Genomic DNA, 26,573 nt, shown 5'->3' with positions numbered 1-26,573 from the left:
GTTGCCGATGAACATCGCCAAATCGGCAATGGCATCCCAATGGCCGACTCAGCGTTTGATTTTGGACGCTGCTTTTTGATTTCTTACTTTTCAGTTATTCTGATTTCAGATTTGTTTACCAGTTTTGGTTTATTCGACTCGTACTCGTACGGTTTCTTCAAAAGAAATCGGATTATTCATTTATAAATTCACGGAACTTGTGTTCCCCCGAAGATTCCCTTGTGGCTCCGTAACGTGCGGAAGATTCCTCGGCGAAATGTCGTTGATCTGTGCGCGTAAGTAATAATCAGGAACTATGGCGTGGTTCTCCACGGTTTCCTTTGATCGCGATCATTAATGTTCTCTAATCGGACTTCTCTAATTTTATGTTTTTATTTCTCCCATTAAGCTTTCATCGGCGTAATCATAAACTAAGGGTTATTGCGCTTATTGTACCTAGTGAGCCGCGAGATTCCGGAGCAGCCAGTCGTGTCATCTGTCTCTGGCAGTGTGTTCGAGAAACGCCTCGTGGAGAAGTACATTGAGGAGTATGGCACTGATCCTATTAACGGGCAGCCGCTGGCCAAGGAGCAGCTGATCGAGATTAAAAGTAAGATGGTCTGTATTGGTTTGAAAACGGATAAAACTGAATTGTGTACTGACTGCAGCGAGCAGCGTCGTGCGACCCAAGATCCCCACCATGGCTGGTATTCCCGGATTACTCAAGACCCTGCAGGACGAATGGGTAAACCTCCCCTATTCAGTAATACCGCAACTCAGTTTCAGTGATCTATTTGTGTCTAGGATGCGCTGATGCTGTATAATCACGCAATGAAGCAGCAGCTACAGACTACGCGTCAAGGTAAGCTTTTCCATGGATGCGGTTGTTTGCCTCGGACTAAGACAAGGAACGGTGTAGTACTGTAATTAAGTTGACCGCTGTTACAGATTTACGTTTAATACTGTTACAGAGTTATCACACGCCCTTTACCAGCACGATGCCGCGTGCCGTGTGATCTCGCGGCAGCAGAAGGAATTGAGTGCTGCACGCGACGCTCTGGCGCATTTGAAGCCGCATCAGCAGTCGGCGCTCGGACGGGAGGGCTTCGCCAGCGCGCCCCAAGTGGCAGCCGTGCCCGAGCCGGTTGAGCCACAGGGCATTCCGGAGGATGTTCTCACCAAGGTAAGACTTTGCATCCGGAATCCTGTATAATGTTTTTTTCAGGATGACAATATCTTGTTTGTGTTTAAGCGTTTTAAGAAGCAGATGTTTATTTCTTGTTGGTTGCTTCCCTTTTAACCACTGTACTTCCGGTTTTTACTGGGTACATGCCAGTGTTGAAAATGCGCTAGCAGCGAGATTAGCTCCACGGAATGTGATGGAAATGTTTTATAATGGTTAAGATTGGTGTTAACAAATGTTTGAATAATTTTTACTGTTGTTGTGTAATACGTATTATAAAAGTTTAAATTTTGCAGTAATTACAGTATGTTATTTTTCAGTAAATCTCTAACAGTATTTTGTCCGAAGTAAGCTGACGGATATCGACTGTGGTAGTTCTTGTTTCTCAGTTAATCTTTAAAATGTTGTAGATCACGGCTCGCAATGCGGAATTGACAGCGGAGCGAAAAAAGAAGGTAAAAGGCTTTGATTTATAGAAAATTTCGACAGTTTGTTTCATATTGTATTATTTAACAGTTCCGCAAGGGCGAACCAGCTCCGGAAGGCTTAGTCGGATGGGATGAACTGAAAACGTTCCGTGCAGTCCATTCAGTTTCGGTAAGATTTTGTTGCACGGTGACGAACAGGAGTCTTTCACGAGATTACTGAATAGTAATGAGTAATAATATCGCTCGTCTATTTTTTCAGGGTCTCCACAGCGCCTCTACACCCGGCATCACTTGTATCGATGTGCAAGTCGCGGAGAATGACAGCCAACGGGCGCACAGCACCTGCGTTACCGGTGGTAACGATAAGATGGTGGTGGTCCACGAGCGAAAAGGCGACACGGAAAAGGTTGTGGCCAATCTCAGGGGGCATGCTGACCGCATTAACAGAGTGGCATTCCTTCCCAATCGCGTAAGTGAATTACCAGATTGTTCAGTCATGTTTAAGAAACGGCGAAGTGCGATGCTTTGACAGAATTTTGTCGTGAGTGCGTCGGATGACTGCACCTTCCGGGTATGGAATGTCGATCAGAAGGAAGCAGCGATGGCACCGTTCGGATTCCACCGAGGTCCAGTTACGGCTGTGCATGTCCATCCGGCCAGGGATTACGTTCTTACAGCATCGCGAGACACAGTAAGTTGACATTTTTCATCACTTTGGGACTTTTTAACGTTTTCTTGGGACCTAAATGGGAAAATTTGGAGTCTATCATGGATGGAGAATTTGGTTCACATAAATTAAAAATCGTATACAGTATAATACAATCCTACATGTTTGACATTCGCAGAACGAGTTTTTCAGTATCGAAATTTCGGTCCATCGGATTAGTAGTTTTGGTGATGTTTGCTTGCTTTTAGGCTTGGGCATTCACGGATGCAGTGCTGGGAAAATGTTATCGTGTGGAAAAAGATCCTGAAAATCAAGGTGGGTAACCTGGAAATCCGTTTTTGATTGGTAAATATTTGCGGTTTTTGAGTTTGTAGTGGGAACGGAACGTTTTTGTTTTGCAGGTTTAACGGCAGCGCAGTTCCATCCAGATGGCATGATTCTGGGAGTGGGCACAGACGCTGGTGTTATTCGGATCTGGGATATTCGTGAAGGTACTAACGTGGCCAACTTCGTGGAACACATGGACGCTGTGTCGGGACTGGCGTTCTCTGAGAACGGCTACCATCTCGTTAGCGCGGCGGCTGACTGTTCCGTGCGTGTCTGGGATCTCCGTAAACTGAAGACACTGCAGGAATTTAAACTTCCCGCCAACTATAAGGTACATTGTACAACAAGAAAACAAATACAGTCTGTAATTTCTTTTGCAAAATAAACACTGCGAACAAATTTTGCAAGTATAATTAGTTCGTGCAAAAGTGATAGCGTGGTGCAGTGGCACTCATTATGGGATACGAGCTTGTTATTAATTGTGGAGCGTGTTGTTATGATGATAGTTTCCAGCTGACTGCAGTGGGGAGTAGGGAGCACTTGCGGCGGCTGCAGTGTGGAGAAAGCGCATGTGAAAACAGTGCGGCATCTGTATGACTGGTCTACCATGTTAGCACTGCAATGCTGCAGGCGCTCTTGCAAGCACTGTTGACGCTGCGAGTGAATTGAGTCAATGTGGAGAACACTTGCGCAACCCCTTGTGTCTGAAACAGCTCCTTTTTGTCCAGATTTTTCCTTAAAGTAGTTGGCTTTATGGACTTTTACTTTTATGTAATGGCATAATTATAAAGTTTTTTTTAATACATCTGCAAAACATGTCTATAAAAGTAGAATTTCGATTTTCTGTTCCTGCTGTTGAACTGGATGAATGATATTTCATTGCTGCGACTTATTTGCAGGTGCACGATGTCGTGGTGGACCAGAGCGCATCGTATTTGGGTGTGGCCGGCACCGACGTCCGCTTGTACCGTTGCAAAGAATGGAGCGATTCGGTGGTGATTGAGGGACACGCGGCCGAAGTAACCGGACTGCGTTTCGGGCCCAACGCCGGCTACCTGGTCAGCTGTAGTCTGGATCGGACGGTCAAGTATTACGGAACGTAGACGCATTGCCATTGATGGCCTGCACCTCATTGTTCCATATTTTCTTGAATGTCTTTTTCATATTGTTGTTTATTTTGAAGTGTAACGTTAAATTCTCGAAGTGGTAATTTTTACGTGGTTTTATTTTGCCCGTTTGTATTTATTGTATCAGATGCCGTCATCGAACGAATTTGTTGTCTACCGACATGCGGGGATGGTGAAGGTCGGTAACCCTCTATTTACTGTTATTTTATCCAGAAATAAACACCGCTTAATGCCGCTCTCGATTACCACGGCAGACGATCACGTTTATCTTTGTGCGGATCGCTTTTGCAGCGATGATAGTCAGAGATAGAATTTTATTGGTGTAACACACATTTGTCGAAAGGGAGCATCGCACTTTTCTGGTGTTGGCGCTATGCGACACACCTCCGGTCGGAGCACGTACTCTGTACTACAAAGTAGTATGCAACGATATTTGGGCCGGCCTGCCGGGACAACCGCGGCATAAAAAGTTGGCACAGGATGGAAGTGCGCCGAGTCAACGACTGAAAAAAGGTTGTAGATCCGCATCGCTGTCAGGCGACGTCGGGTTCCAGTTTTCGCGACAACAAATTCAAGTTCTAACAAATCTGCCCACCGACACCTGATCTTCGAGTTAATCTTTATATCCGACCGGAAGTTTGGATTATGTTTTGCCAACCAGCCCGTTTACATTTTACAAGTCTTTATTTAATACACAAGTCTTTATTTAATACACAGCAGAAGATCCGACTTTTGACTACAATAATCGTTGCATACCGATTTCACTTGCGCCATAACTGGGAACGTTGCACTGATGGAATAATACTCACTGCAAAATACTTTGTAGTCAAAAAATTAGTCACTGATCGATTAGGAGTATTTTGGGTTGCGCATTTTCTGTGCCAGCACTGCCACGGTAACGTCACTAACGTGCAACATTACATAATGTGCTGAATTATTTCGGTAATGATAATTACTTGAAAAAAATTTTTTTTAAATTTATCAAAATTGCAGGATATGCGAACGCCAAATTTACGAGCACTATTCTGCCGTACACACTATGTAGTATTATACACAGGGCAACACAGAACGATGCCGGTGTTTCACCGGGTTTGATGGTGGAAGGTGAAATACACCGGCCACTTAAATTTTCTGTGTTTCTCACGCGACTTGATATCATCGCCGACGAGATAACTTCCGTTTTGAATGTACAGATAAGTACCGTACATACGCCGCGAGACGCGCGCTCTACCAGCGGTCCAAAATACATACCACACCAAGCCATCGCAGTATTAAATGTACAATAGTTGTTAGTGCACTAGAAGCGAACGTCATCAAAATGTGTCATGCACTCTTGACTCTAGGATAAGAATTCAGACGCAAAGGCACCATCGGGAAATCTCTACGAGAACTATCATCTAGCTTATTTACTTGTAAAACGAAATGTGTGAAAAATATGATGGACTTGCCACTTGCATACGGTATTAACAATTCTAGCGAGCTGCTGTTAGACACTAGTGGCTTCCGCTGACTGCACATGTTCAGTGGTCGCTGCAGAATATCCTTGGCAATTTGGCATCGTGGTGATTTTGTGAGCAAGACTGCTTCTTGTGGAATCTCCGTTTGATTGGATTGCAGGTTATCCATCGATTGATACATCAATCCGCATCCTACGAGGAGTGTCTAGCGGGGATCCATGATAAATCGTGCGGCGCCAGCAGGTGGCGGTTTTTAAATGGCAATCAGCTGATCGCAGTATTGTGGGAATTTGCAGCGCATTTCCTGCCAACTCACAGTGGTCCTGTTTGGCACGGATTCACGTTATTTACCGATTAATAATCTAATCTCTTTGTAATCATTCTGGCCAGAGCCTACCTCTTCCTTCGAAAAGTACGCAGCACAAGCAATCTTGCTCTGTTAATTTTAGGACTTAATGTACATAATAATATAGCTAGTGTGATGTAGTGTACACGATTTTTAAATTATTAAAACTCACTGTTCAGCGACAAGTGACAAAACTATACGTGCATCGTGAAGTTTTGAAACTGGTCTGTTTTTCTGCCGAACTAAATGCAGTTAGTTAATAGTAAGCGCACGTGAAAAAATAGCATTACATTAATCGTAAATTTAAATACACCTTTACAGCCATTACAATCAGTGGAAAATCGGTGACTTCAGTTACCAACTTACGCTTACTGTTAGTTTTTCTGTTTCGCAGACCGGAATCGGCACGCTATAAACAGCACGATTATGTAATTCCGCTTTTGTCCAATCGCGAAATGCCTACCGCATGTGTATTAGTGAATGTGCTGGGTATTACTTACGGTTAATTGCAGGTGTTCTCACTACTATCATTGTTTCGGCCGCCTCGATCGGCATTCGGGTGATCGGGCAGGATGATGGGCATGCTGGACAGTTTCCACGAGGAGCACGATGAACTGCCGGAGCGACAGCAGGCGGCGGAATTCTACGCCAAATACCAGGCCAAGGAGATTCTGGGGCGTGGCGCCAGCAGTGTGGTGCGGCTGTGCGTGGAGAAGGACACCGGACGGGAGTACGCCGTCAAGGTCATCGACGTCAACGGCGACGTCAATCCCGACAGTCAGGAGGCCCGCGATATCTACGATGCCGCCATGAAGGTAAGTACAAATTTGCGCCTTAATGATGCTAAACTCGTCCTACCACACTTCGCTCTGTTTTTGTATTGTATTATCAGATCACTGAATTGTATAAAATTTATTCAGCGTCCATATGCCTCTTTAAATGAATTTTTCATCGTACATTTTTGTTTTTTTGCACAGCGGTGCAGTTGACGTATTGCATATTTATTTTATTGCTAATATTTGGTTTTTTTTGATTAGCTGAAATGATTTTTGCGGTTTCTGTGTTGTTTCTTCTGATTAGACTAATAATCCATATCGAAGCTGCGCCTGTGATTGTGGACTTAAGCCCATTTCCTCCTGTTATTTATTTATATGGAAGTTTAGCTCACATGTTCAGTTGATTAACGGTGCTTGCATTGCCGGTTGCAGGAGATCCAGGCGTTGCGGCTGTTGGCCGGCCATCCCAACATCATCGAGCTGCACGACGTGTTCATCTCGCCGGCCTTCCTGTTCCTGGTGTTCGAGTTGTGCCGGAAAGGCGAGTTGTTCGACTACCTGAACCGTGTGGTGACGCTCAGCGAGAAAAAGACACGCATCATCATGCAGCAGCTGCTGGGCGCCGTGCGCTTCATCCACGACCGCAATGTCGTCCACCGCGATCTCAAGCCGGAGAACATTCTCATGGACGACGAACTCAACGTCAAGGTCACGGATTTCGGCTTCGCCGCCATGCTCACCGATGAACAACAAGGTGGGTGAAGTCACTTCACTTCGCTGAAGTGTGCTGTTCTCCTCGTATTCTTGCCTGACGTGTCTGTTAAAATATAAAAATCTCGAGCTCTCCTAGAGTACACTTTATAACATGCCCATACGTATTTGTGCGTGTACAATACGAGCTAACAATAATCATATGATCATTGCAATAAGTTCATGATTTTTCATTTATACTTACAGTAATGCGTCGAACAACGTATTAGCGGTCGTGCTGTGCAGTTTATGTAACTGCACTCAGTATGTATTCACGCTTGATATCGCTAGCTTTGGCTTTTTGACACTGGTGGTGAAGATTCCACTATCACGACGATAGTATATGTTTAATAACAAACATTCGCTATCGTCAGTGTTTTGAAATAACACTGCAATATGCTGATCGTGCATGGTGATACACCTGCACGGTCACGCATGCGCGGTACCTGGAAGGTCACCGAGAGAATGTGCTGAATCAGCAGGAAATGTTTCGCACTGTGGCAGTAATTAGGTACTGTGCAATATACCGGTTGTACACGTGCTAGACATGTAGCGTGGATGACTGCGTGTCCTATTGATCTGTCTGATTGTGCAACAGGTTTGACGGATTTGTGCGGCACACCGGGCTACCTGGCCCCGGAAGTATTACGGGCCAACATGTACGAGAAGCAGGCGCCCTACGGGAAACCGGTGGATCTGTGGGCCTGCGGAGTCATCATGTACACACTGCTGGCAGGTTATCCGCCTTTCTGGCACCGCAAACAGATGGTTATGCTGCGCCATATTATGGAAGGTAATTCAAGTTCGACATTGCTGCTTTGTTGAATTCTCTGAGGAACAATGAAAAAATGCTTCTTGAAAAGATTCTGAAAGCCCAATTGGTTAACTATTTGTTTAATTTTTAATGCATTCGGAATTTGAGTGTAGATTGGGTCGCCCTGGAATAGTTTTGTCGCTGATATAACAACAGATAATTAGATTATCTTATGATTTGAAATCGGTTTTGTCAGTATTCGTACATACGTCTAACGAAAGTCCTTGCTTGCATTAGATCAATGTCTTCGACGACACATACGCTTCTAAAGACGTTATTTTTCCCATAACTTTTCCGGTACAGTATCGGCTTTTAAACAACCTTTTGCCGCGATGCCACAGTAGCGCACATCATGTATTCTGTATACAATATATCGCACTCTGTAGTCAGCGAATTGCTTCCTTGTTTCATATATGCTGCAGATTTTAATACTGCAGTAGTGGAAATTGCAGCTAACTGATAACTGTTAATTCTAGGTCAATACTCCTTCGCCAGTCCAGAGTGGGCGGACGTGGGCGACGTTCCGAAAGATTTGATCCGCCGTCTCTTGACCGTGGATCCCCACCAACGCATCACTGCAGCCGCCGCCCTGCAACACGATTTCTTCCAGATCAAGACCCATCTGGACGTGCATGTGGCGGCACGGCTGCGTCTTAAACGCAGCCTGTTGCTGGTGCGAGCAGTTACTCGGTTACGGCGGCTGCGCATCACGCCGCAGCCCATCTCGCGGGTACAAGTGCAGCGTGATCCCTACAAGATCCGCGTCGTCCGCAAGATGGTGGACGTGGCGGCCTTCCGCATGTACGGCCACTGGGTGCACAAGGGGGAGGAACAGAACCGAGCGGATCTTTTCCAGAACTCACTCAAACTGGAGATGAAAACGCTCATGCACAGTCAAATCAAAGTCAACTGAGCAGAGCCGTGAGATCGGCTGCTTGTTGGGGACCATTTGCGGGTGATTTCCGGTTGAAAATGTGTTTGCCAGTTTTTACCGGTTTTTGGGTGATGTCACTGATGTGTATTTTGCAACAGCTTTCAGTCATCTTAAGATAGCGCATTTTGCGAATATATAACTGGGGTTTTTATTTAAAAAGAAAAGATAGGGTATACTACAGGTCTACAACAAAGTCTCGCGTGACGACAATAAAAGAAGAATGATTAATTTCTAAACAGCACATCCACATGAGTAAATACATCCAGTTTGAAACGCAATTTTGCACTGGACTCTTAATGAGATCACAGACATACGGTACTGATTCAACTAATTAGGAGAGAAACGTATTATTATTTTTGGTAACGTGCTAGTCAGACCACACCGGGTCACGTCTCATTCTTTTTCGGGTTCCAATCAAAAGTGATGGAGTTTTGCCAGCGACTGATCCTCGCTCGTCTCATCGAGGGTCACGTAAGGAATCCCAAATTCAAATGTGTCCACAGGCCAGTACCGTAACCGGGGCGCCAGTTGTGGTGCCACTTCTTTGGCGTCAAAGTAGGCGAAGAGAACGCAGCAAGCGTAGGAAGCTAGGAACACCAGGATGTGCCAAAATCCGTGCAGATAAGGAAAATGTAACTGCAACGCGGAGTTCAGTGTTAGATTGCTGAAATCCGAAGCCGAACTTTTGTACACTTACTCTCGTCCACACGTCACAGAAGAGTCTGTAAAACAAAAGAATATAGGAGCGCAGTTTATTAGATTATTGAGAAGTGTGTCAAGGACCTGTCATTAATCCAACAGATAACAGCCGCGGCAAATAAGGCCATGGTACGCGAGGCCAGTTGATGGATACGGGCATTGCGACATCTGCAAGAAACAGCCCAATATAATCCATTTATGACATCCACTGGCAAATGTTATATTTTAAGCTTCGCCAAATTTTTGCTAGCACAATTACCTAGAATTTATTATGAATAAAACCGAAACTTAATAAAGCAGAAACTTTTTACTAAAACATTTTGGATCAGCTTTAGTCAGTAGGAATGATGTCCTGGAAAGGTTTAGTCACGAAAATATCACTGAAATCTGGCAAATCGTGGCAGCACACTTCGAAAACAGATTACCCGATAAAAACCCAAACCATTAAACTGCAAAATGAGTGTAAGACAAAGTAACCTCACAGATTCTAAGGAAAACGACAAACGTAAAATCACAAAACTGCTGCAGTAAACAAGCTCAACTCATCACAAATTGCTTTCAAAGAAACGCGAATGCATAGGCCAAAAATATTCCGAAAATCACAGAAAAAAGAGGACTGACCTTCGCATCTCAATAACGAGAAGAACAGTGATGGGCAATCCAAACGCCATCAGCGCGAAAGCATTGATAACTGGTTTTACACAGGCTAGCACACTGCCAAACACCGTCAGTCCGAACATAGTCCACTTGAAGAGATGGCGGTTAGATTGGAGATACGACGGCAGATAGCGCCGAGGCATCCAGATCCCGAAACCGGCACAAATTAGCCACAGGATGGCCAACTCGTCTAACATCTGCCCGGCGAAGCTCAGGGTGGCGTGGAAATATGCGGAGGCCAAGCCGACCTGTAGGACAATGTAAACGGTCAAACACAAATTTAGGTACTGTACTGTACAACCATTGCCGTTGCTCTAGGAGTGCGAGAGGAATGAATGAACATTCCTCTTAAGAGAGGAATGTTCATTCATTCCGCTCGCACTCCTGGAGTAACGGCAATGGTACAACATAAATACAGCGGAAACGGGCTGCACCAAATCGAGTTTCCAAATTATTAGCACGCATTACGCAACCGGAAGTAGAGAAAACAAACATATTCGTACTCCGTACATGGCTACACATACTGTAGAACTGCATTTATATAAATCGCACTAAAGATTTGCCAGTTCAAATCATTTTAAATAATTTAGCACCATAGTTTGTCTCACATAAAACTCAACATTGTGATCACAGAGAGAAAAAATGCCGAATGAAATAATGGGAATTCTCATAGTTCAATTAGGCAGTTAACGGCAACAGCTTCCATTGCAAATTATCTTCCAAATAAAGAGCTACTCTAGAGTTGCTGACTTACCCCAATGAGCAGCGTCCAAATCAGGTAGATATCCTTGTTTTTAACACTGTTAGCATACTGCTGGAAAAGGACGATGAGCAGCGGCGGGATAACAATAAACAAAATGTTGCTGACGGTATTGACAAACTCGGCGATGGTGGGGGACACCACGTAGTTACTCTCGCACCAGTCCACTTCCGACGAGCCCCGGTGCAGATGCCGAAGCACTTCCCATGGTTCCCGGAAACGCCGATTCTGCGAAGCCATATTGTCCCAACTATCCAAATGGATCTCGTGTTCTATAAACGTTGTTCTGTTAACGTTATACAATTAACCGTACAAAATATAGAGAAAACGCCAATTTTGCATTCGAGTGTGCGTTGCTGCGTACTGCGTAGTGTGTATGGCCGGTTTATGCACCGATTACGAAACGCAATATATTATAAGGTTAAACGGTTAAAACCAGTTCGACTACAAAGAAACATATGATCGCTGCAACACAGATCGTGGCTGATATCACCATGAAGTAATCTGATATACACGCCAACCAATGAACTATCGACCAAAAATGAACTGCGGCAACGTGAAGACTGAAGGTGACTGATTAGTCATGGCGAAAAAATCCAGGTATTCGTTCGCGGACAAATTGTGACCATTTTTGAAAGGACGATTATGCAATTACGGAAGGTAACAATCGAATCGCGTCGAATTGTGATTAGCAATTGTAAATATAACCCTTTCAATGCACGGCAGTATCATTATGCATGTAAATCTAAAATTTAGAGAACTAACCATAAAGAAATGCTCGACTGCACAGCGTCTGCACTCAATGCCAACACCCTTCAAATGTCCAAAGGAGAATTAGATCCCCAAGATCGAAAAAAAACTTTTCGAAGCTGTACCAAGCACAGCAAACAATCCGGTAAAACAAAATTGTGCGCACATTAAGCCTAAAACTTATGTGTGAAACGTTTTAATTCTTATAAACGTCCGTTAAAACGATTTATGAACTAGGTGCTCGTACAGGAAAGATCCCCCAGAAAAAGCCGACAATGGTCACGACAGCAACTAAACGTCGGCTGCACGCTGCCGATGACACAAACGGAAAAGCCCATTTCCGGGCACAAAACACGCGTATCAACCAGCGATGTTGACAGCGTCTTGACCAAGACTGCTAGGTGACTTCATGAGAAAGAACACCTTCCATTAACTACGAAGTTTGTACCTATGTACATATTTGTACATGTCGATGCAACGCCAACAATAAAAAATAAACATAGTAAGAACATACAATCTTGCAGTCGCCGGCTCGAATCGATGCAACCATGATTGAAATTTTAATTTTATGTATTTTACATCCATTACATGGTTAATCATAATCTTACAAGTGATAATATTATGTACTAAGTTTGTGATGCGATAAGCCTCGTTCGGGAAAAATACAGCCTTTATACCGTAGTTAATACGCAAACCCTTCACCATCATTAATTTATTTAAGAAATAATTATTTAGGATTATTTAAGAATAATTATTAATTTATTTTAAAAATAATTTATTAAGAAATAATCTGTGCGAAGAACTACTGTAAGTCTGCAACGTAAACACATACATGTATTTATTACAGATATTTTTATTCACTAACTGTTAATTCGTAACCTACCGTAGTAAGTATGATAACACATAGCGCAAACTGTGTAAAGGTTCTTTTTCTCGCAATACTTAGGAAGATATCTTCAGGCCCGCCAGAAAGGGGGGGGGGCGCACCGGCGGTCGCCCCCCCTTTCCCGGATTTTTGACCGCCCCCCCCCGGCGCGCCGTCCTGACGGCCGAGAAGGGCTCCGCCGCCCCGGCGCAGATTTTACTGCCCTGGTTCCGTACGTTTTTAATTTTTTTAATATACAAATTAATGAAATTTGAAATTTGTGGTTCGAATTTAGTAATCTGCGTGTTCACAAAGCTTCAAACACATTTTAAAACCAGACACAGGATAGTACCATCTACCGATCGACGGTTTTTGTCGGGCCAAAATACGGTTCAAAAATAAAAATAAATTAAAAATAATTTTTTTTATTAAGCGCCCCCCGGCGGCGGGCAAAAAAATGGTGCGCCCCCCCCCTCCCGGCGCATTTTTGGCAAAACTGCGCCCTTTCCAAAAACCTTGTGGCGGGCCTGGATAGCTTCATTAGGAAGGTAAAGCAGCTAAAGAAGCTAAAGCTTCATTAGGTTAGCAAATGAAGATTCTGTGCAGGAAACATTTCATAAAACCATAATTATGATATAAAGATAGTTATAAATTACGGTCCTTTTTGTTCCGCGACGCTTACCTGCTGCACGACCGCCACTGTTTACCCACGCACCCAGTTTCATGCTAATCCCTGCAGACATGCACAATAAAATTATTCCGCAGAATTTCCATAACTCAACTCCAGAAACCGCTAAGGATCTTAGAGAAAAATATTACAGTCATTTTTTTATTTTTAACCAAGAACAATAACGAAACACGTTTTAAATAAATTTTTACGAACGTTTTATTTCTTCTATCTCGCGTTGCACAAGCTCTGAATTACTAGCAAACAGTTCCTTAACAACTATGTCTAGGTAAAGGTAAAAGCAGGTTAACTCACAACATAAATAATACACTATAATAAAAACTTACCATTAGTTTGCCGGCGATTAGCTACATACATAATACATTGATGTTTCAAAAAAGATCTGCAACCGATAAGCTTTTAAAGCGAAATTTAAAATTACCTGAGTCAGTTTTCGAGCAATCGAATAAGTATTCAAGCAGAATTGTTTTACAATTTCCCTCTTTAACGAATCGTCCACATTTAAGCCAAATGGGGGTATAAACAGCAAACTATATAAACAGCCAAATATATAAACAGCAAACTTATACTTCCAAAACAACAAAAATTTTTATTAGAACTAGGATATCGATGTTTAGTAAAACGGTTTAGAAGACTTAAAAAAGACTTGCCGTCACTTGCGATTTCATCTGCTGTATGTTTACGTTTTAAACACGTGCGGAGTCAAGCAGCAATGACGGATGACATCATTGACACCACAAAGAGCAGTCGCTCATGACTCACTTCGTGGCAAAGCTTCCGGCACACTCGTAGCGTGCCGAATGAGCCAGATGGGTCTGAACAGATATTTGCAAAACGAGTCTTTTCGAAAAAAACTTTTTCGGAAAAGAGTCATTGGTATATAAATTTGTGGTATAAAAATTTTGTGGTATAAAAATTTTGGTTTGTTATTTTAAATGAAAAAATGCGTAATAAAAAATGCTTTCGTAATTGTAACGTAAGCCGAAACAAGAGCTCTATTTTTGGAACAGAATGTGATCCCCCGCATATTCCTGGGGTACATAGTGTGGCTCGTTTCGCTACGTATTTATTCAGCTTTTCGGAAATTTTGGCCGTTTTACTGCTTTTTAGGTTGGTGTTTTTGCTTTATTTCAACAAAATTTTGCTTCTCATATAATATTATTTGTCATATTTTAAAATTTTCCAGTTATTGACTGACTCTTTTGGCATTCGCTGAATCTACAACGTTTGGCGGCAGCGCTAGGAATTAACAAGCTGGATCTTGTTGGACTACTGTGCTGTTAGTCACAGTTAGTGTTGCAAATTGTGAATTGCTGCTGATGTGAATCTGCAATCTGTAGTTTGCCAGTTGCAAGCCAGAGGTCTCGATCTTTTGGTGTTCGTTGATCCAAAACCGCGCTCGCTTGCGTTTCCGATAGTCTGAAAATAGCATGATTGGAAGTGCGTTAAGTGTCATGGCTAGACTGCGTGTGAATGTGGTAGTGCATGACGATGAATTGGCGTTGGATGTCGCGGAAAGTGATCGGGATGCTTCCGTCAGCAGATGATTATTGCTCCGTTTTTTGCTGTGAATCGCCTTTATATATGTACAAGTGCGCTGTGTTGGCTTTTTGGGAAACCCAAGCACCCGGCCCTGGATGTATAAAAGCAGCGCCCTTGCATTTCGTGAATCTCGCTGACTGCTGGCGCAGGTGCAGCTCGAAACAGCTCAGTCAATTTGTTCAACATTTGCATCTGTGGGGATTTTTGCCATTTTGCTCCTTCCTTCACTTGCGGTTACATTTTCCAGATATTTTGCAGGTGTGTGGCAAACTTCCATTAATTTTGGAAGGTTTTAATACTGCAGCTGTTTGATTTGTAGGTAATTATGTCTGTGCAATTTTGTAGGGTGTACTTGTACAAGATCCTTGACTAGGCGTAATAAACTGCAGATAATTAATTTGGTGTTATTAATTACCGTAACTAAATCTTGGTACTTCATACTATTTACAACGTGTTTATTTATTATTAACTATTAAGCTAAGAAATTCTTGGTTGCATAAAATATTTGACTGATTCAGAATTTCTGGCATCTGTGTAATAGACAATTAACAATGCATCTTTCTTATTGCGTTATTTGGTTATTATCAAAAGATACGAGCATACTACTGTAGTATGTTACTTTTAAATAAGGTAGTATCTATATAACTTTATTTATTTTTTTAACAGCCGTACTTTTGTGGATATTTATATAACCTTAATAAAAGGCTTTATTCATTTAACATTTTCTTTTAAACTGTTCGACGATGAACTCGATTGATAGATGCAATGCTGACAACGTTAGTTAGCTTAAATAACATTTTAATAATTACTGTGGAATACTTAATTTAAATGAAACTCGTCGATTCGATCGTTAAAAGAGCCTTATTTGATTACTTTTTGCGTTACAGCGCACTTCGTTGTAGTTCGGTTGCAAGTTTTGACGAAATGCTGTTGCTTCGATTTGTATCATGCGTTAGCTGTTGTTTGCCGTGAATGCTTCATGGTATTTTTTTATAAATTATTTCTTTACGCTTTTTATCTCCTTACAGCGGAATAACGCGCATCTGTTTACGCTGTTTGAATTTTAGAAGCAATGCCGGTGCCTGTGGAATCGGAAGTGCCTCCGGAGATCATCGATAACAGCCCGGACGAACAACCGGCCATATCTATTAATGAGGACACTTCCGGCTTCCAGCAGCGCTACATTCTCAAGGAAGTGCTGGGTCGGGGCGCCTGCAGTGTGGTCAAGCGTTGCGTGGAGAAGCGCACACAAAAAGAATTCGCCGTGAAGATCGTGGATCTGACCACCGAGAATGCCACCGAAGCTGACGCCACGGAGGTCTACACGGCCACCAAGAACGAGATCGCAATCCTGCGCCTGCTGGCTGGTCATCCACACATAACGGAACTCCATGATGTATTTGAGTCAGCCACTTTCATTTTTTTGGTCTTTGAGCTGTGCCGCAAAGGGGAACTGTTCGATCACATGAACCAAGTGGTAACGCTATCGGAAAAGCGCACCCGGAAGATTATGCAGCAGCTCCTGCAGGTGGTCGATTTTATGCACAAGAGGAATGTCGTACACCGGGATTTGAAGCCGGAGAATATTCTGTTGGATGATCAGCTGAACATTAAAGTGACCGATTTCGGGTTTGCGGCAATTATTCCCGAAGGAGAGACCGGGGGCTTTCGGGATCTTTGTGGCACGCCGGGTTATCTGGCGCCGGAAGTGCTCAAGGTGTCCATGTATCAGGGACAATCGCCCTATGGAAAGGAAGTGGACTTATGGGCATGTGGAGTGATTATGTATACTCTTTTAGGTAAAGCCGACTAGGAGAAGTTGTCAGATAACCACGAATTAGTATTTAATAAGTAGTTAACGAAGCAGTACGAATCGTTGTCTTCGATACAGTTGTTTGCGTTTACAGTAGTTTAGTACTTGTACTTATAACCCTATAAGTAGGTGCAACGGCAGTATTGTGGCTAGCGGCAGCCAATGCGGATTTGTCGAAGATGATAGGAAACAACGAAATAATGGCGGAAAAATATTTTTGTTTAAAAGTTGTGTTGTGTTGTTTAAAAGTTTGCTTGCATATCACAAAGAAATATCACGGTGACAGTAGCGTGATCTGCCACAGAAAACTGGAATACTGTCACCAGTTTTCTTGCCATCGTCCTTAACTTTCCTGGTATCAGTGATTAATGCACGTATTGTTTTGCAGCCGGTTATCCTCCCTTTTGGCACCGTCGTCAGATGATGATGCTGCGACTGATCATGGAGGGTCAGTATAGTTTCTCCGCTCCCGAATGGGAGGATGTGTCGGAAGGCCCGAAAGACGTAATCCGCCAGCTGCTCGTCGTGGATCCGGCCGCCCGTATGACCGCCGAGCAAGCGCTGGCCCACTCCTTTTTCCAGATCGGGACGTTCGTCCTGCAGACCATTAGTCCGCGGCGGCGCATGCGGCGCACCATGCTGATGGTCCGGTGTGCGGTGCGCATCCACCGGCAGTTGGTGGTCAAACCGCAGACCAAAATTCCGCTTTCCCAGATCCAGCGGGATCCCTATCGGCAACGTGTCATTCGTAAGGCAATTGACGCGGCGGCTTTCAAGATTTACGGACACTGGGTGCGCCGTGATGAAGAACAGAACCGGGCGGCTATGTTCCAGAATTCAGTGAAGCTAGAGATGAAATTGCTGGTCAAGCCGGCTTTGTGAATTTATTCAGTCTGGCATGGGAACGGCGACGGCCTTGCGTCAAGGTGAGATTGATCTGCCTGGTATGTTGATTTGTTAATTCTTAATGGTTTTATCTACAAACTAGCTATCTACGACTATGACGCTGATCTCTCTTGTACAGTGATGCAATATTCTTACATCGGCTCTTTTGTGATCCATGGCGCGTCTTGTTGACATTTCAGTGTTGTTGTCTTTTTGCGACGTTTACATTATGTTGTACAAGGAAAACATTGAAAATAATTGCGTTTCCGTTCACTTTTGTGAGAATAAACTGAATGCTATGCGATTGATATGGAAATCTGTAAAGGTTAGGTTTTCGTCACTGGACTATGTTGAGGTTGAGGCCTTCCAGTCGCATAAGCTCTTCGTCGATATCATCTTCGGCGTCCTCAATTTCCGATTTTTCCTGTGTTTGCTCGCACATTGCCGCCACGAATTCTGCATTGAAAGCACCAACTTAATTATAATTTGTCGTCTAATAGACGAAGGAATTTATGAACGTCGTCTTTGATATCCATGTGAGATTTTGTGAATAATTTGTTGCTCACAGGTAGTTTTCCCTTTGTCGGTAAAACAATTATTATTGTATTTATACGGTTCGCTACAGTTAAAAATATCCACTATAGTTTTTATAAGTACAGTAATAATAAATATTATCTGCAATTTGTACGTTACCTTCGAAGTCAATGCGCCCGTCGCCGTCCAGGTCTACTTCGCTTATCATGTCGTCAACTGAAAATAATAATTATTTGTTGCATTACTCGTGTATGAGATAATTCATCCGTGCATTTAAATAAATGGTCGTCAATTCGTCATCTTTAAAACAGACTCGTACATCGGGATGATTAAGTTGTCCAGATTCATAATTTGTTTTGGTATAATTCTATAGTTATTTTGTTTCTATCAGTTATCGTTTCTCGTATATATTACGATTACTTACTTTCATCCTCCGTTAAACTCTCTCCCATGCACTGCAGTACAGCCCGTAAATCGGATGGCGTGATGTATCCCGTTCCTTGTTTGTCGAACACCTGCACAGAATCTGATCGTCAGTACTGGGGACATTACGTAATAATAACAAGTAAGTTTATTATTATACCTTCAAACATTTTAAGTCTCAGTAAGTTCTCCAGTTTGAATTGTTATAATGTACCGCAGAATATAGATATTAGGTGTACCAGCTTGAATAAGTAAATTCCAATTATGTTTTGCTACGACTTGAAGTAAGTGTACAGAAATTCAACAGCGCACACAACAGCAATCAGAGCTACGTGTATGTTTGCGCCATTTAAGATTTACCAAACAAAAAAATTATCTTATCGTAATAAGCATTCCCTGGTATACGCGTGTTTTTCTGCGTACCTTAAATGCATCCCGCAGTTCTCTTGCCTCGTCTTCAGCGGAAGTTGGACCGCCGATAGCGCCCATATTTGACATAATTTGCACAAATTCCTCGAATGAGAACATCCCGTCTCCTGTAAATCGACGCAACGCGGCCCCAAAGGTCACGGTCGGCATAGTTGAATAATTGCGCGGCGCAATTTGCACCGGTATTTACTGAACACCATGTTTACCGTTGAAATCTATATCGCGGAGCATCTGCTGGAGCTCCTCTTCGGAAGGGCACTGGCCCAGATTTCGCATAACTGTTCCTAATTCCTAAGGATAACATCGGCCATAATTTTAATTTATATGGGATATATCCAATCAGGAAAAATTAGACAATACTACATCTTTTGTTATTGATCCATCGCCATCCTTATCAAAGATGCGGAACGCTTCGTGCAGCTCTGGAAAAAGTTTATTATTATATATATAATGCAAGCAAAAGAGCAAATAATATCTATATAATATTACGTACATGTGCAATATCACTATTAACTTATTACACACATGTCCTGCGTTATTCTCCATGCATATCTCCCTCACAAACTAACATCTTGATGCAATTACCTTTAATTTTCGAAGCCGGAAACCGATTATCCATGTTATGAAACCTTCGATAGCATATAAAATATGAACAATCTTGAGCACTGGCTGTCAGTGTGCGCAAATCACGTAAGACTGGACCGTGAAGTCAGCGGATGATTGCCGTATAATGCAACGACCAAATGCCGTCTCATTCTTCTTAAAAGTGCAATTTGATTACAATCTCCTTCCTTTCTGCCACTTCCGATCCACCAGTCCGCTTCTCAACATGTAGCAACCAGGAAAAATTGATTATGCTGTTATTCGTTGCTGAAGGACGTTTGTCAGCGTTAACGTTGCAGCCGACCGGCATGCACGGAAATGCCGGGCACATACTGTTTCCGGTGATACTTGGGAAACGGGAATCGGATCGAACCAGCAACCTGTCAAAACAATTGCCAGCTTACACTGCAATGATTACCGATTGTTACTGATTGCGATTTTGCGCTGCAGTGTACAGGCACTTATTGACAGGCCGATTTCTCATTAAAAATAAGCATTCCACTCACAATCAGCACATGCCAATATTGGCATTAGCTTTGACGTCGATAGTACGCATATATCTATACAAGTACGTTTGCGGCAAATTCTGTGCGTATTGACCTACTGTATAGGTATAAAAAAATTAATCTTGCAATTAAGATATCAATAAATGTGATTCAGACAAGTTTGTCAAAATGTGTTCCACCTGGACTCTGTGTGACCTGCCTTTAATTTGGCGCGCCTTTGGTCATTTTTTATGCGATTCCGTCATATACAGATAGAAGCATACGTACTTCTATACAGTACCTGCAGGCTGCGATTAATGTTTTTGGCTACGTACAAGTAGTTTCTTTTTAATCGTAAACAACACAGCAAAACCTATGATGACATAAAAAATAAAATTAATGATGTCTTTTTTTCGTGTAGAAAAATTTCAGGTTAGGTTTTGATAAAAACTGTAAAAACAGGCAGATTATAAATTACTGATTTCCGTAAAAATGATCTGGTTATTACTGTTTGAGTTTCAGCTCCAAATGTGCATTTCCACATCTTCAGGGCTTTCAGAGTCCGAACACTGGCCACTGCAGTCTGGCAACCGGAAGGGGAATAACCCGACCGGTCCCCCATGATAGGAAGGATGTACGACCACCAGTGAATTCCTACTCGTGAATTCAGAATAATTTTCAAAACATGCTCTCGAGTCTCGACGTATCGCGTTTATTAGTGTCCGCGTTGACTTACAATTTTCGTGATTCGAAGGAAAATAATGTAGTTCATTAATATATAAATTTTTTTTTGTGAATGATATCAAGTATTAGAAACATCCGTTATCGGATGGCACTCTGTACACCGTAAGGCTGCGAGTCGTATCGATTTTCTTAACTTCCACAATCGATCATGATCCCCTCAGTGTGACTGGCTGCGATTCGCTGCCTCCTTGGGAAGAGGGAAGATCTGTGAGTGTGCGCCCATGCTGATACCACGGCCTCGCCAACGCAGACTGTGTTAAAAGCACTGTGGACCATCAGCATGACGCAGGACACACTGCCCACCCTCCAGCACGTCCCCATGTTTTCCCCACAGCCCATTTCCAACGAAGGCAAGTGCCGACTAAACGCCGCCCTTGACCACATGGATCCCGAGCAGTCCGCTTCCCGGGAACCTTCCTACCTCGAGGATACCGCGCAGCTACCCTCCGCTGATCTCCACATCTCTACGCCATTATTCCCCGTAGTGTGTGAACGGATTCGAGACTACTGGTTCTCCCTGCGCCCCTGGTCCTTCACGGCGTCCCTCCTCCCCGCGTCACTGGGGATCGCCCTGGCTTACACCGTCCACCACGCCTTCTCCCTTCCTATCACTATTCTGACGCTGTTCACGGTTATGATGGTGCACGCCGCCGGGAACATCATCGACACGTATTTCGATTACGCCAACGGCGTGGACAGGCTGCGAAGCGACGATCGTACTCTAGTCGAGGGAATTTTAACCCCAACGGAGGTGCTTCACCTCGCCACCGGCTTGTACTCCATAGCCACCGTTATCTTCTTTCTTGTGGCGCGGCTCTCACCCGCACCATTATATTTACTAACCCTAATTTATTTCGGAGGATTTTTCGCATCATATCTATATACCGGCGGCGCCGGATTGAAATACATCGCTTGTGGAGATTTACTGGTATTTTGCGCTTTCGGCCCGGTTACGACACTATTCGCATACGTCGCCGCCTGCGGACGCTTCTCTACGGCGCCCTGCTGGTATTCCGTTCCGTTGGGGTTGTTGATCGTAGCTGTTTTGCATGCCAATAATGTACGGGATCGGGAGACGGATGCGGCGGGGAAAATCCAGACGGTGGCACTGTTATTAGGCGACACCGGGTCGTTGGTGCTTTATGTGGCCCTGCTGTACATGCCTTTCGTCATCGTGGGTGTGCTGGCTCTGACTAAGTGTGGCTGGTTTTTTCTGCCCCTTTTGACCATTCCCGGGGCGAAGTTGCTGGTGTCAATGATGCGGGCGTCGTTGGAACGGCGCAACCACAGTGCAGCACTGCTGCCGCAACAGACAGCTTTTCTGACCGGTAGTTTTGGTGTTTTGTATGTTTTGAGTTTTTTACTGCAAACTTGGCGTGTGTGATTGCGAGTGATACTGAACATTGAGTGATTTGGGTGGAAATAAATATTCGTCACCGTGATATGTATTCACATTTCTCAGTTTTTACAACAAAACGACTCAAATCCGGCTACTTGATCTTTTTAATCCACCAAATAAAACACAAAATTTCTTCAAGTAGTATAATCACTTTGAGTGCTAGCTACGAGCAATCAAAAATCACATTTCACCTTCAAATTCTTTTTCATCGTAATGACAATTCGGTTCATCTCCATAACATTCCACCGTATCACCACTCTCGGTAAAAAAACTCGCATCAATCTTCAACATGCGAGTAGGCCGGTAAAATCCATCCTCCCCCGAAGAATATCGCTGCGACAGATGTACTTCCGCCAACTCACATTCACCGAAATCGAAGGCGCCAAACTGCTGGAGAATGCCCGAGGCATCGAAGGCTTTCCGCTTCATGTTGCCACCGGCATCGTCTTCCCCGACTTCTTCGCCCTTCCTGAAACGGCTATTCATAAGAGTGGCGTGCAATTTGACAAAGTCACGGTTCTCATGTTGATCGAGGAGGAAACGCGGACTGGCGCGGGCCAAATGACGGTAAATGCGGTCGGCTAGTTTTTGCAGGATACCTGAAGGATCTTCGATCTTCCCGTAAAGGACGTCTACGTCGGTAGGGTCGTCGTTCATGATTTCCAGCCCTCGGAGGCGGAAGGTAAGAGTCTGCGCAGAGGAAAGCTTTCTGCAATTACACATCCATGCATATGAAATCTAAATTGCAAATAGTAAACCCACCGCCTTCGTTTAGACCGCTATAAGCGTGACGCAGTATTACTGGTTTCGCTCAGTACGTTCATCTGAAAAAACCGCTTTACTGCAGCTTTCTTCTACGATTTCCCCGGTCCACAGAACCGTAGATGACAGATGTATGACTGCCTCTACCTCTACGGTTGGGAGTCTATAGAAAGGTGGAAAAAGGAGGGGATCGCCCTGGTTTCCGTGCCAAGCGTGCATAGAACCCCAAACCCTTAGACTAATAACCACGTTAATTTTTTCATTGTTTCAGTTCATTTAAAGTTGCAAAACTTATCTGTGCCAAAAGGAAATGCACAAATGAGCCCTCTTTCCATACCTTCAGAATTCTAATAATTTAGAATTTGATTTATTACAGTATTCTAACAATCTTTAGTCGGTTTCAGTCTTTCCTCGGAGATAAAAAATCCTTTACTGTGTCAACGCAAAAAGGCAACAAGAAAGCACAAACGACATACCCACAAAAAAATTACTTCAGGGTTTCTTAAAAATATTTAGTACATAGTAAGCTAGCAGAAAATTCAACTTTTGTGAAATTTCATTAGCAGCTTAGGTTGCAGCTTATGGTTAGTGAACGAATGCATTACATGAATGTACACTTGAAAAATAAATTACAAATATTTCAGCAAAAAAATGTTTACTTACGATAAGCAGTCGCTGACGGACGCCTCTACACTCTCCATCACCACATCGGACTCCCGGGGATTGTATAAAACCAGTGTTCCCACTGTGAGGTGAAGCTTTTTCGGATTCTGGAAAAGATCTTGGGAAAATCCACGCGCCTGCAGCAATGCATGCAGAATCAGCTGACGAGTAGACAAATGCAGACGAAACGATTTCTTACCCCTCCACATTTCTCGGTAACTTCATCTTTAAACACCTGGAATCGCTGCCGCACCGCGGTACTGAAAAGAGGGAAGCACACGAAGTGCGTGAAGGGATTTCTCATGCGGCAATTCTGGAATGACGCCAACAGTCTGCGTCGACATAGGACCAACTGGACGTCGTCGTAGCTAATTATCTCTGCAAACTTATCCATTTTTAACTGCCCGTTACATTTCAATTTTTACAGCGAATTCTTCTATAGAAGTACTTGGTTCAGTTCGAGTTGTATAAATCGATTCTGAACACAGCATACACAGTTGGTACTGCAGGTTTAGCCTACTTCAAACAAATAATCCCTACTTCAAACAAATAATTTTAACTGATTGGTTCAGCTTCTGTAGTTCTGATTGACCGTAAGTTGAAAAATGAAAACCATGCTGTCCATGCATATTCAAAACTCACCGATAGATTTCCCACGTTCCTGCTCCCGCTTCTCCGGAATAACAATCCGCGCTGATGTGGCTTCTTCAATGATTTTCTTCGCCTGCCCTCCCTTGCCAATAACCATGGCGTACAACGCCTGGGGCAGATTTTCTTGGTCGAGGAGGAGATGAAACGTTCCATCGGGCGCCTTCTTGCTGCGCTTGTACAGAATCTCCGTCTCCTCAACGCTGAAGTCCTCCGTTACATCTGCGACAAATAAACACCGTGCTTACTCATCGTCAATCGTGCGCAGACAATCAACTGCATTGCAGCCACTGCCATTGCTGATGGTACCCTGGATGTCGTCGTGTTTGGGAGGATAGCGACCGGATTGTTGGGTTTTCTTGATCAGTTTGTCGCCTTCGTCCACACTGACGGGATTGACGCGGAAGAACATTCCGTTAATCGCCTCGATGCTGGGACACATAACGTCCCTGTCGGAAAAGTCGAAGAATTTTGCCGCCATTGAGAACGGAAAAGTTATATCTTTCGTTTCTTCACGGCTTGCTTGGACATCAACTTAATATTACCAGCGAGCTTATTATGCTTATATTAATATACATATACGCTGATATTACTCACTAATAGCTAGGGTAGTGATGCAGTGACAAAAAAATGAAAAAAACGTTCCAGTTTCGCACTTGATGGCTCGCTCTACCGTCATCAAGGCGGTCAGGATATGCGACAGCGAAACGTCGTACTGTGCCATAGTCTGGTCCCCAAAAGTGAAACCATCCACACAAACAAAAGAAACGTGTTGAGAACATTTTGGGATAGGTACTTGAAGTTTGTTTAGGATATGCATATGCGATAACAAGAAAACAATTTGTCGAGTGTATGCAAAGAAGGGCGCTCGTGCCAAACACTGGCAAACCAGCCAAAGGCCGGCACTGAAATGTCACCGCGCGGCGTGCACATCCGCTACAATTGCTTACAGAAAATGCACATTACCTGCCACTGCCTGGCTGTTAAACGATTTCTGTACGATTTTCAACATACTGGAAAAGGCGGCATTCTTCTCTGAATCTCTAAAAAATATTTTGTATACGAGGTTATAATTAGTTTAGCAGGTTATATGTGTTTCTGCGTGTAGGCACAATGTTACCTATATAAATAATTAACGATAAGTACTTGTTTGCCAGTACAGTGATGGACGTAAGCTATAGAGCGATATGGACAAAAGACGAAAGAGTGGTTGTGATATCCAAAGAAAAACACAAAACGTTTTTGTATGCATTTCTGCCCGTTGGTCAGTTGTTCGCTGTGACTGTTCTAATAAGACGCAATAAGAGAGAGAGAGAGGCTTACCATTATTAGACACATGCCAGAACAGATTGCGAGCTGGCTGTCCGTTATCGTTTTATCTGTGGCCGGTGCCCAGTGTGACACGGCTGCAGAGCGCAGACCACTGGTCACAACGCTGATTAGGATAATCGAATTCTTTTTCCTCCTCTTCTCCCTCAATGCACGGGCAAAACTAATCTCCTTCTTTCAGAGCATTCTCCTATCGAAAGTAAAAGTACACCATAAAAAAGCGAAGCGGTCCAATCTGGCGCGAAAGGAGAGCCAAACAGCAGGCATTCAGACTGCGCCGGTGAATTGTTCTTCGCGCTCGGTTAATGGGAAAAAATCGACAGCAGTCGACATTTGCAGTATCGTGCGCATGTACAGCTGGACAGAATTATCGACTTTCAGTTAATTACGAAATACACCGATTTACTCTGCAGAAAAACGTTTGCGCGCTGAAACATTGTGCCATATTACGGTAGAATACCGGCGCAAATGCACGTGCATACTCATTTTTAATCCGAAGGTTTGGACGCGTGTAGTGTAATTTGCCTCGGATGTTTATGCGTGGTTATGTAAGTGCAACAATGAGATATGTACATAAATATGTTGCAAGTTCAATATATTCAGATTCTCAACTTGGACACATAATTATTGCACTGGTATTTTTATTTGTGTAAAATTACCGAATAAATTACCGTTCAGTGTTTACTATTCCTCGTAAAAACTGATGCAAATGCAATCAATTGCAATAATCTTCATGATTTTATTGTAATACTAACTTTGACAGTGTCTTGTATAGATAGTCTAAAGTGAAAAAACAAACCGTTAGTTGAATTTTCTGTTGGTTGGCGTTTGTACTGTCGCAGCTGATTTTTACAATTTTCCGGCGGCGTATTTTTCTTTCAATTTGCCAGCAGATCGCCTGCTGCACTGTTTAGTCTTGGCGGTTCTCTTCCCCCGCAGAAGCTTGTATATAATCTGCATGTGAAAGAAAAAAGGCTCATTTACAAAAAAACAGGCAGGGTTTATTTTTTTCTGACTTGTAGTAACTCAGATGCTGATTCATCACTACTCATAAATATTGCTTTTTGCTTTTGGGACGGCTTCGGCCCATAGCGCAGCTGTTCTTCT

The 26,573-nt window shown here is 43.3% G+C and overlaps 7 protein-coding genes across 15 annotated transcripts; 4 read left to right on the top strand and 3 right to left on the bottom strand.

The window, feature by feature from the left end:
- The first annotated feature begins 64 nt into the window (after positions 1-64).
- Positions 65-3,942, top strand: LOC129589082 (pre-mRNA-processing factor 19-like). Its single transcript, XM_055483598.1, has 12 exons — positions 65-275; positions 440-589; positions 648-724; positions 784-841; positions 951-1,162; positions 1,573-1,617; positions 1,679-1,759; positions 1,850-2,059; positions 2,123-2,281; positions 2,506-2,572; positions 2,659-2,915; positions 3,484-3,942. The coding sequence occupies exons 1-12, from the start codon at positions 257-259 to the stop codon at positions 3,685-3,687; spliced, it is 1,539 nt and encodes a 512-aa protein (XP_055339573.1). The 5' UTR covers positions 65-256; the 3' UTR covers positions 3,688-3,942.
- Positions 3,943-4,326: 384 nt separating this feature from the next.
- LOC129589086 (phosphorylase b kinase gamma catalytic chain, skeletal muscle/heart isoform-like) lies at positions 4,327-9,010 on the top strand. 2 transcript variants are annotated; one of them, XM_055483603.1, is made up of 5 exons: positions 4,327-4,606; positions 6,027-6,329; positions 6,723-7,044; positions 7,639-7,833; positions 8,331-9,010. In XM_055483603.1, the coding sequence occupies exons 2-5, from the start codon at positions 6,087-6,089 to the stop codon at positions 8,765-8,767; spliced, it is 1,197 nt and encodes a 398-aa protein (XP_055339578.1). In that variant the 5' UTR covers positions 4,327-4,606; positions 6,027-6,086; the 3' UTR covers positions 8,768-9,010. The 2 variants fall into 2 exon arrangements, with proteins under 2 accessions (XP_055339578.1, XP_055339577.1); XM_055483602.1 differs by lacking the exon at positions 4,327-4,606 and adding an exon at positions 4,988-5,580.
- LOC129589088 (alkaline ceramidase-like) lies at positions 8,904-13,884 on the bottom strand. 6 transcript variants are annotated; one of them, XM_055483612.1, is made up of 8 exons: positions 13,629-13,884; positions 13,534-13,554; positions 13,202-13,252; positions 10,899-11,176; positions 10,109-10,392; positions 9,572-9,655; positions 9,486-9,510; positions 8,904-9,424 (listed from the first exon to the last, which is right to left on the bottom strand). In XM_055483612.1, the coding sequence occupies exons 3-8, from the start codon at positions 13,242-13,244 to the stop codon at positions 9,203-9,205; spliced, it is 936 nt and encodes a 311-aa protein (XP_055339587.1). In that variant the 5' UTR covers positions 13,245-13,252; positions 13,534-13,554; positions 13,629-13,884; the 3' UTR covers positions 8,904-9,202. The 6 variants fall into 6 exon arrangements, with proteins under 6 accessions (XP_055339587.1, XP_055339586.1, XP_055339589.1 ...); XM_055483611.1 differs by lacking the exon at positions 13,534-13,554; XM_055483614.1 differs by lacking the exons at positions 13,202-13,252; positions 13,534-13,554 and having other exon boundaries at positions 13,629-13,719; positions 13,756-13,773.
- Positions 13,885-14,297: 413 nt separating this feature from the next.
- LOC129589085 (phosphorylase b kinase gamma catalytic chain, skeletal muscle/heart isoform-like) lies at positions 14,298-17,745 on the top strand. Its single transcript, XM_055483601.1, has 3 exons — positions 14,298-15,007; positions 15,817-16,548; positions 16,951-17,745. Exons 2-3 carry the CDS (start codon positions 15,822-15,824, stop codon positions 17,442-17,444), a joined length of 1,221 nt encoding a protein of 406 aa, XP_055339576.1. The 5' UTR covers positions 14,298-15,007; positions 15,817-15,821; the 3' UTR covers positions 17,445-17,745.
- Positions 17,609-19,827, bottom strand: LOC129589091 (calmodulin-A-like). Its single transcript, XM_055483618.1, has 7 exons — positions 19,419-19,827; positions 19,197-19,255; positions 19,040-19,124; positions 18,828-18,940; positions 18,406-18,496; positions 18,141-18,197; positions 17,609-17,903 (listed from the first exon to the last, which is right to left on the bottom strand). The coding sequence occupies exons 1-7, from the start codon at positions 19,450-19,452 to the stop codon at positions 17,785-17,787; spliced, it is 558 nt and encodes a 185-aa protein (XP_055339593.1). The 5' UTR covers positions 19,453-19,827; the 3' UTR covers positions 17,609-17,784.
- A 766-nt stretch (positions 19,828-20,593) lies between these two features.
- Positions 20,594-22,099, top strand: LOC129589121 (ubiA prenyltransferase domain-containing protein 1-like). The gene has a single exon (XM_055483661.1). It carries the CDS (start codon positions 20,946-20,948, stop codon positions 22,047-22,049), a length of 1,104 nt encoding a protein of 367 aa, XP_055339636.1. The 5' UTR covers positions 20,594-20,945; the 3' UTR covers positions 22,050-22,099.
- Positions 22,100-22,150: 51 nt separating this feature from the next.
- On the bottom strand, positions 22,151-24,951 carry LOC129589069 (activating signal cointegrator 1 complex subunit 1-like). Of its 3 annotated transcripts, none has more exons than XM_055483554.1 (6): positions 24,794-24,951; positions 24,447-24,586; positions 24,132-24,359; positions 23,689-23,867; positions 23,490-23,626; positions 22,151-22,773 (listed from the first exon to the last, which is right to left on the bottom strand). In XM_055483554.1, the coding sequence occupies exons 1-6, from the start codon at positions 24,859-24,861 to the stop codon at positions 22,245-22,247; spliced, it is 1,281 nt and encodes a 426-aa protein (XP_055339529.1). In that variant the 5' UTR covers positions 24,862-24,951; the 3' UTR covers positions 22,151-22,244. The 3 variants fall into 3 exon arrangements, with proteins under 3 accessions (XP_055339529.1, XP_055339531.1, XP_055339530.1); XM_055483556.1 differs by having other exon boundaries at positions 24,735-24,949; XM_055483555.1 differs by lacking the exon at positions 24,794-24,951 and having other exon boundaries at positions 24,447-24,726.
- Positions 24,952-26,573: the final 1,622 nt, after the last annotated feature.

The sequence above is a fragment of the Paramacrobiotus metropolitanus genome, unplaced genomic scaffold (genome assembly GCF_019649055.1).
Source record: "Paramacrobiotus metropolitanus isolate TYO unplaced genomic scaffold, Prichtersi_v1.0 Parri_scaffold0000033, whole genome shotgun sequence".
Classification (NCBI taxonomy): Eukaryota; Metazoa; Tardigrada; class Eutardigrada; order Parachela; family Macrobiotidae; genus Paramacrobiotus; species Paramacrobiotus metropolitanus.
This window is presented reverse-complemented; position numbering and strand designations above follow the sequence as displayed.

Excerpts from the sequence above, each read along its gene's own strand:
- LOC129589082 (XM_055483598.1), top strand. Across the intron at positions 1,163-1,572 it reads CGGAGGATGTTCTCACCAAG|ATCACGGCTCGCAATGCGGA; the intron begins GTAAGACTTTGC and ends AAAATGTTGTAG. Across the intron at positions 2,282-2,505 it reads TTACAGCATCGCGAGACACA|GCTTGGGCATTCACGGATGC; the intron begins GTAAGTTGACAT and ends GCTTGCTTTTAG.
- LOC129589086 (XM_055483603.1), top strand. The coding sequence starts at position 6,087 with ATGATGGGCATGCTGGACAGTTTCCACGAGGAGCACGATGAACTGCCG. Across the intron at positions 6,330-6,722 it reads TCTACGATGCCGCCATGAAG|GAGATCCAGGCGTTGCGGCT; the intron begins GTAAGTACAAAT and ends TGCCGGTTGCAG. Across the intron at positions 7,045-7,638 it reads GCTCACCGATGAACAACAAG|GTTTGACGGATTTGTGCGGC; the intron begins GTGGGTGAAGTC and ends ATTGTGCAACAG.
- LOC129589088 (XM_055483610.1), bottom strand. The coding sequence starts at position 13,262 with ATGTCTGCAGGGATTAGCATGAAACTGGGTGCGTGGGTAAACAGTGGC. Across the intron at positions 10,393-10,898 it reads TTTGGACGCTGCTCATTGGG|GTCGGCTTGGCCTCCGCATA; the intron begins GTAAGTCAGCAA and ends ATTGTCCTACAG. Across the intron at positions 9,656-10,108 it reads CTCGTTATTGAGATGCGAAG|ATGTCGCAATGCCCGTATCC; the intron begins GTCAGTCCTCTT and ends TGTTTCTTGCAG.
- LOC129589085 (XM_055483601.1), top strand. The coding sequence starts at position 15,822 with ATGCCGGTGCCTGTGGAATCGGAAGTGCCTCCGGAGATCATCGATAAC. Across the intron at positions 16,549-16,950 it reads GATTATGTATACTCTTTTAG|CCGGTTATCCTCCCTTTTGG; the intron begins GTAAAGCCGACT and ends ATTGTTTTGCAG.
- LOC129589091 (XM_055483618.1), bottom strand. The coding sequence starts at position 19,452 with ATGGATAATCGGTTTCCGGCTTCGAAAATTAAAG. Across the intron at positions 19,125-19,196 it reads ATGGATCAATAACAAAAGAT|GAATTAGGAACAGTTATGCG; the intron begins GTAGTATTGTCT and ends TGTTATCCTTAG. Across the intron at positions 18,941-19,039 it reads CCGCGATATAGATTTCAACG|GAGACGGGATGTTCTCATTC; the intron begins GTAAACATGGTG and ends GTCGATTTACAG.
- LOC129589121 (XM_055483661.1), top strand. The coding sequence starts at position 20,946 with ATGACGCAGGACACACTGCCCACCCTCCAGCACGTCCCCATGTTTTCC.
- LOC129589069 (XM_055483554.1), bottom strand. The coding sequence starts at position 24,861 with ATGGCACAGTACGACGTTTCGCTGTCGCATATCCTGACCGCCTTGATG. Across the intron at positions 24,360-24,446 it reads CAAACACGACGACATCCAGG|ATGTAACGGAGGACTTCAGC; the intron begins GTACCATCAGCA and ends TATTTGTCGCAG. Across the intron at positions 22,774-23,489 it reads TCCGTCAGCGACTGCTTATC|AAAGCTTTCCTCTGCGCAGA; the intron begins GTAAGTAAACAT and ends GTGTAATTGCAG.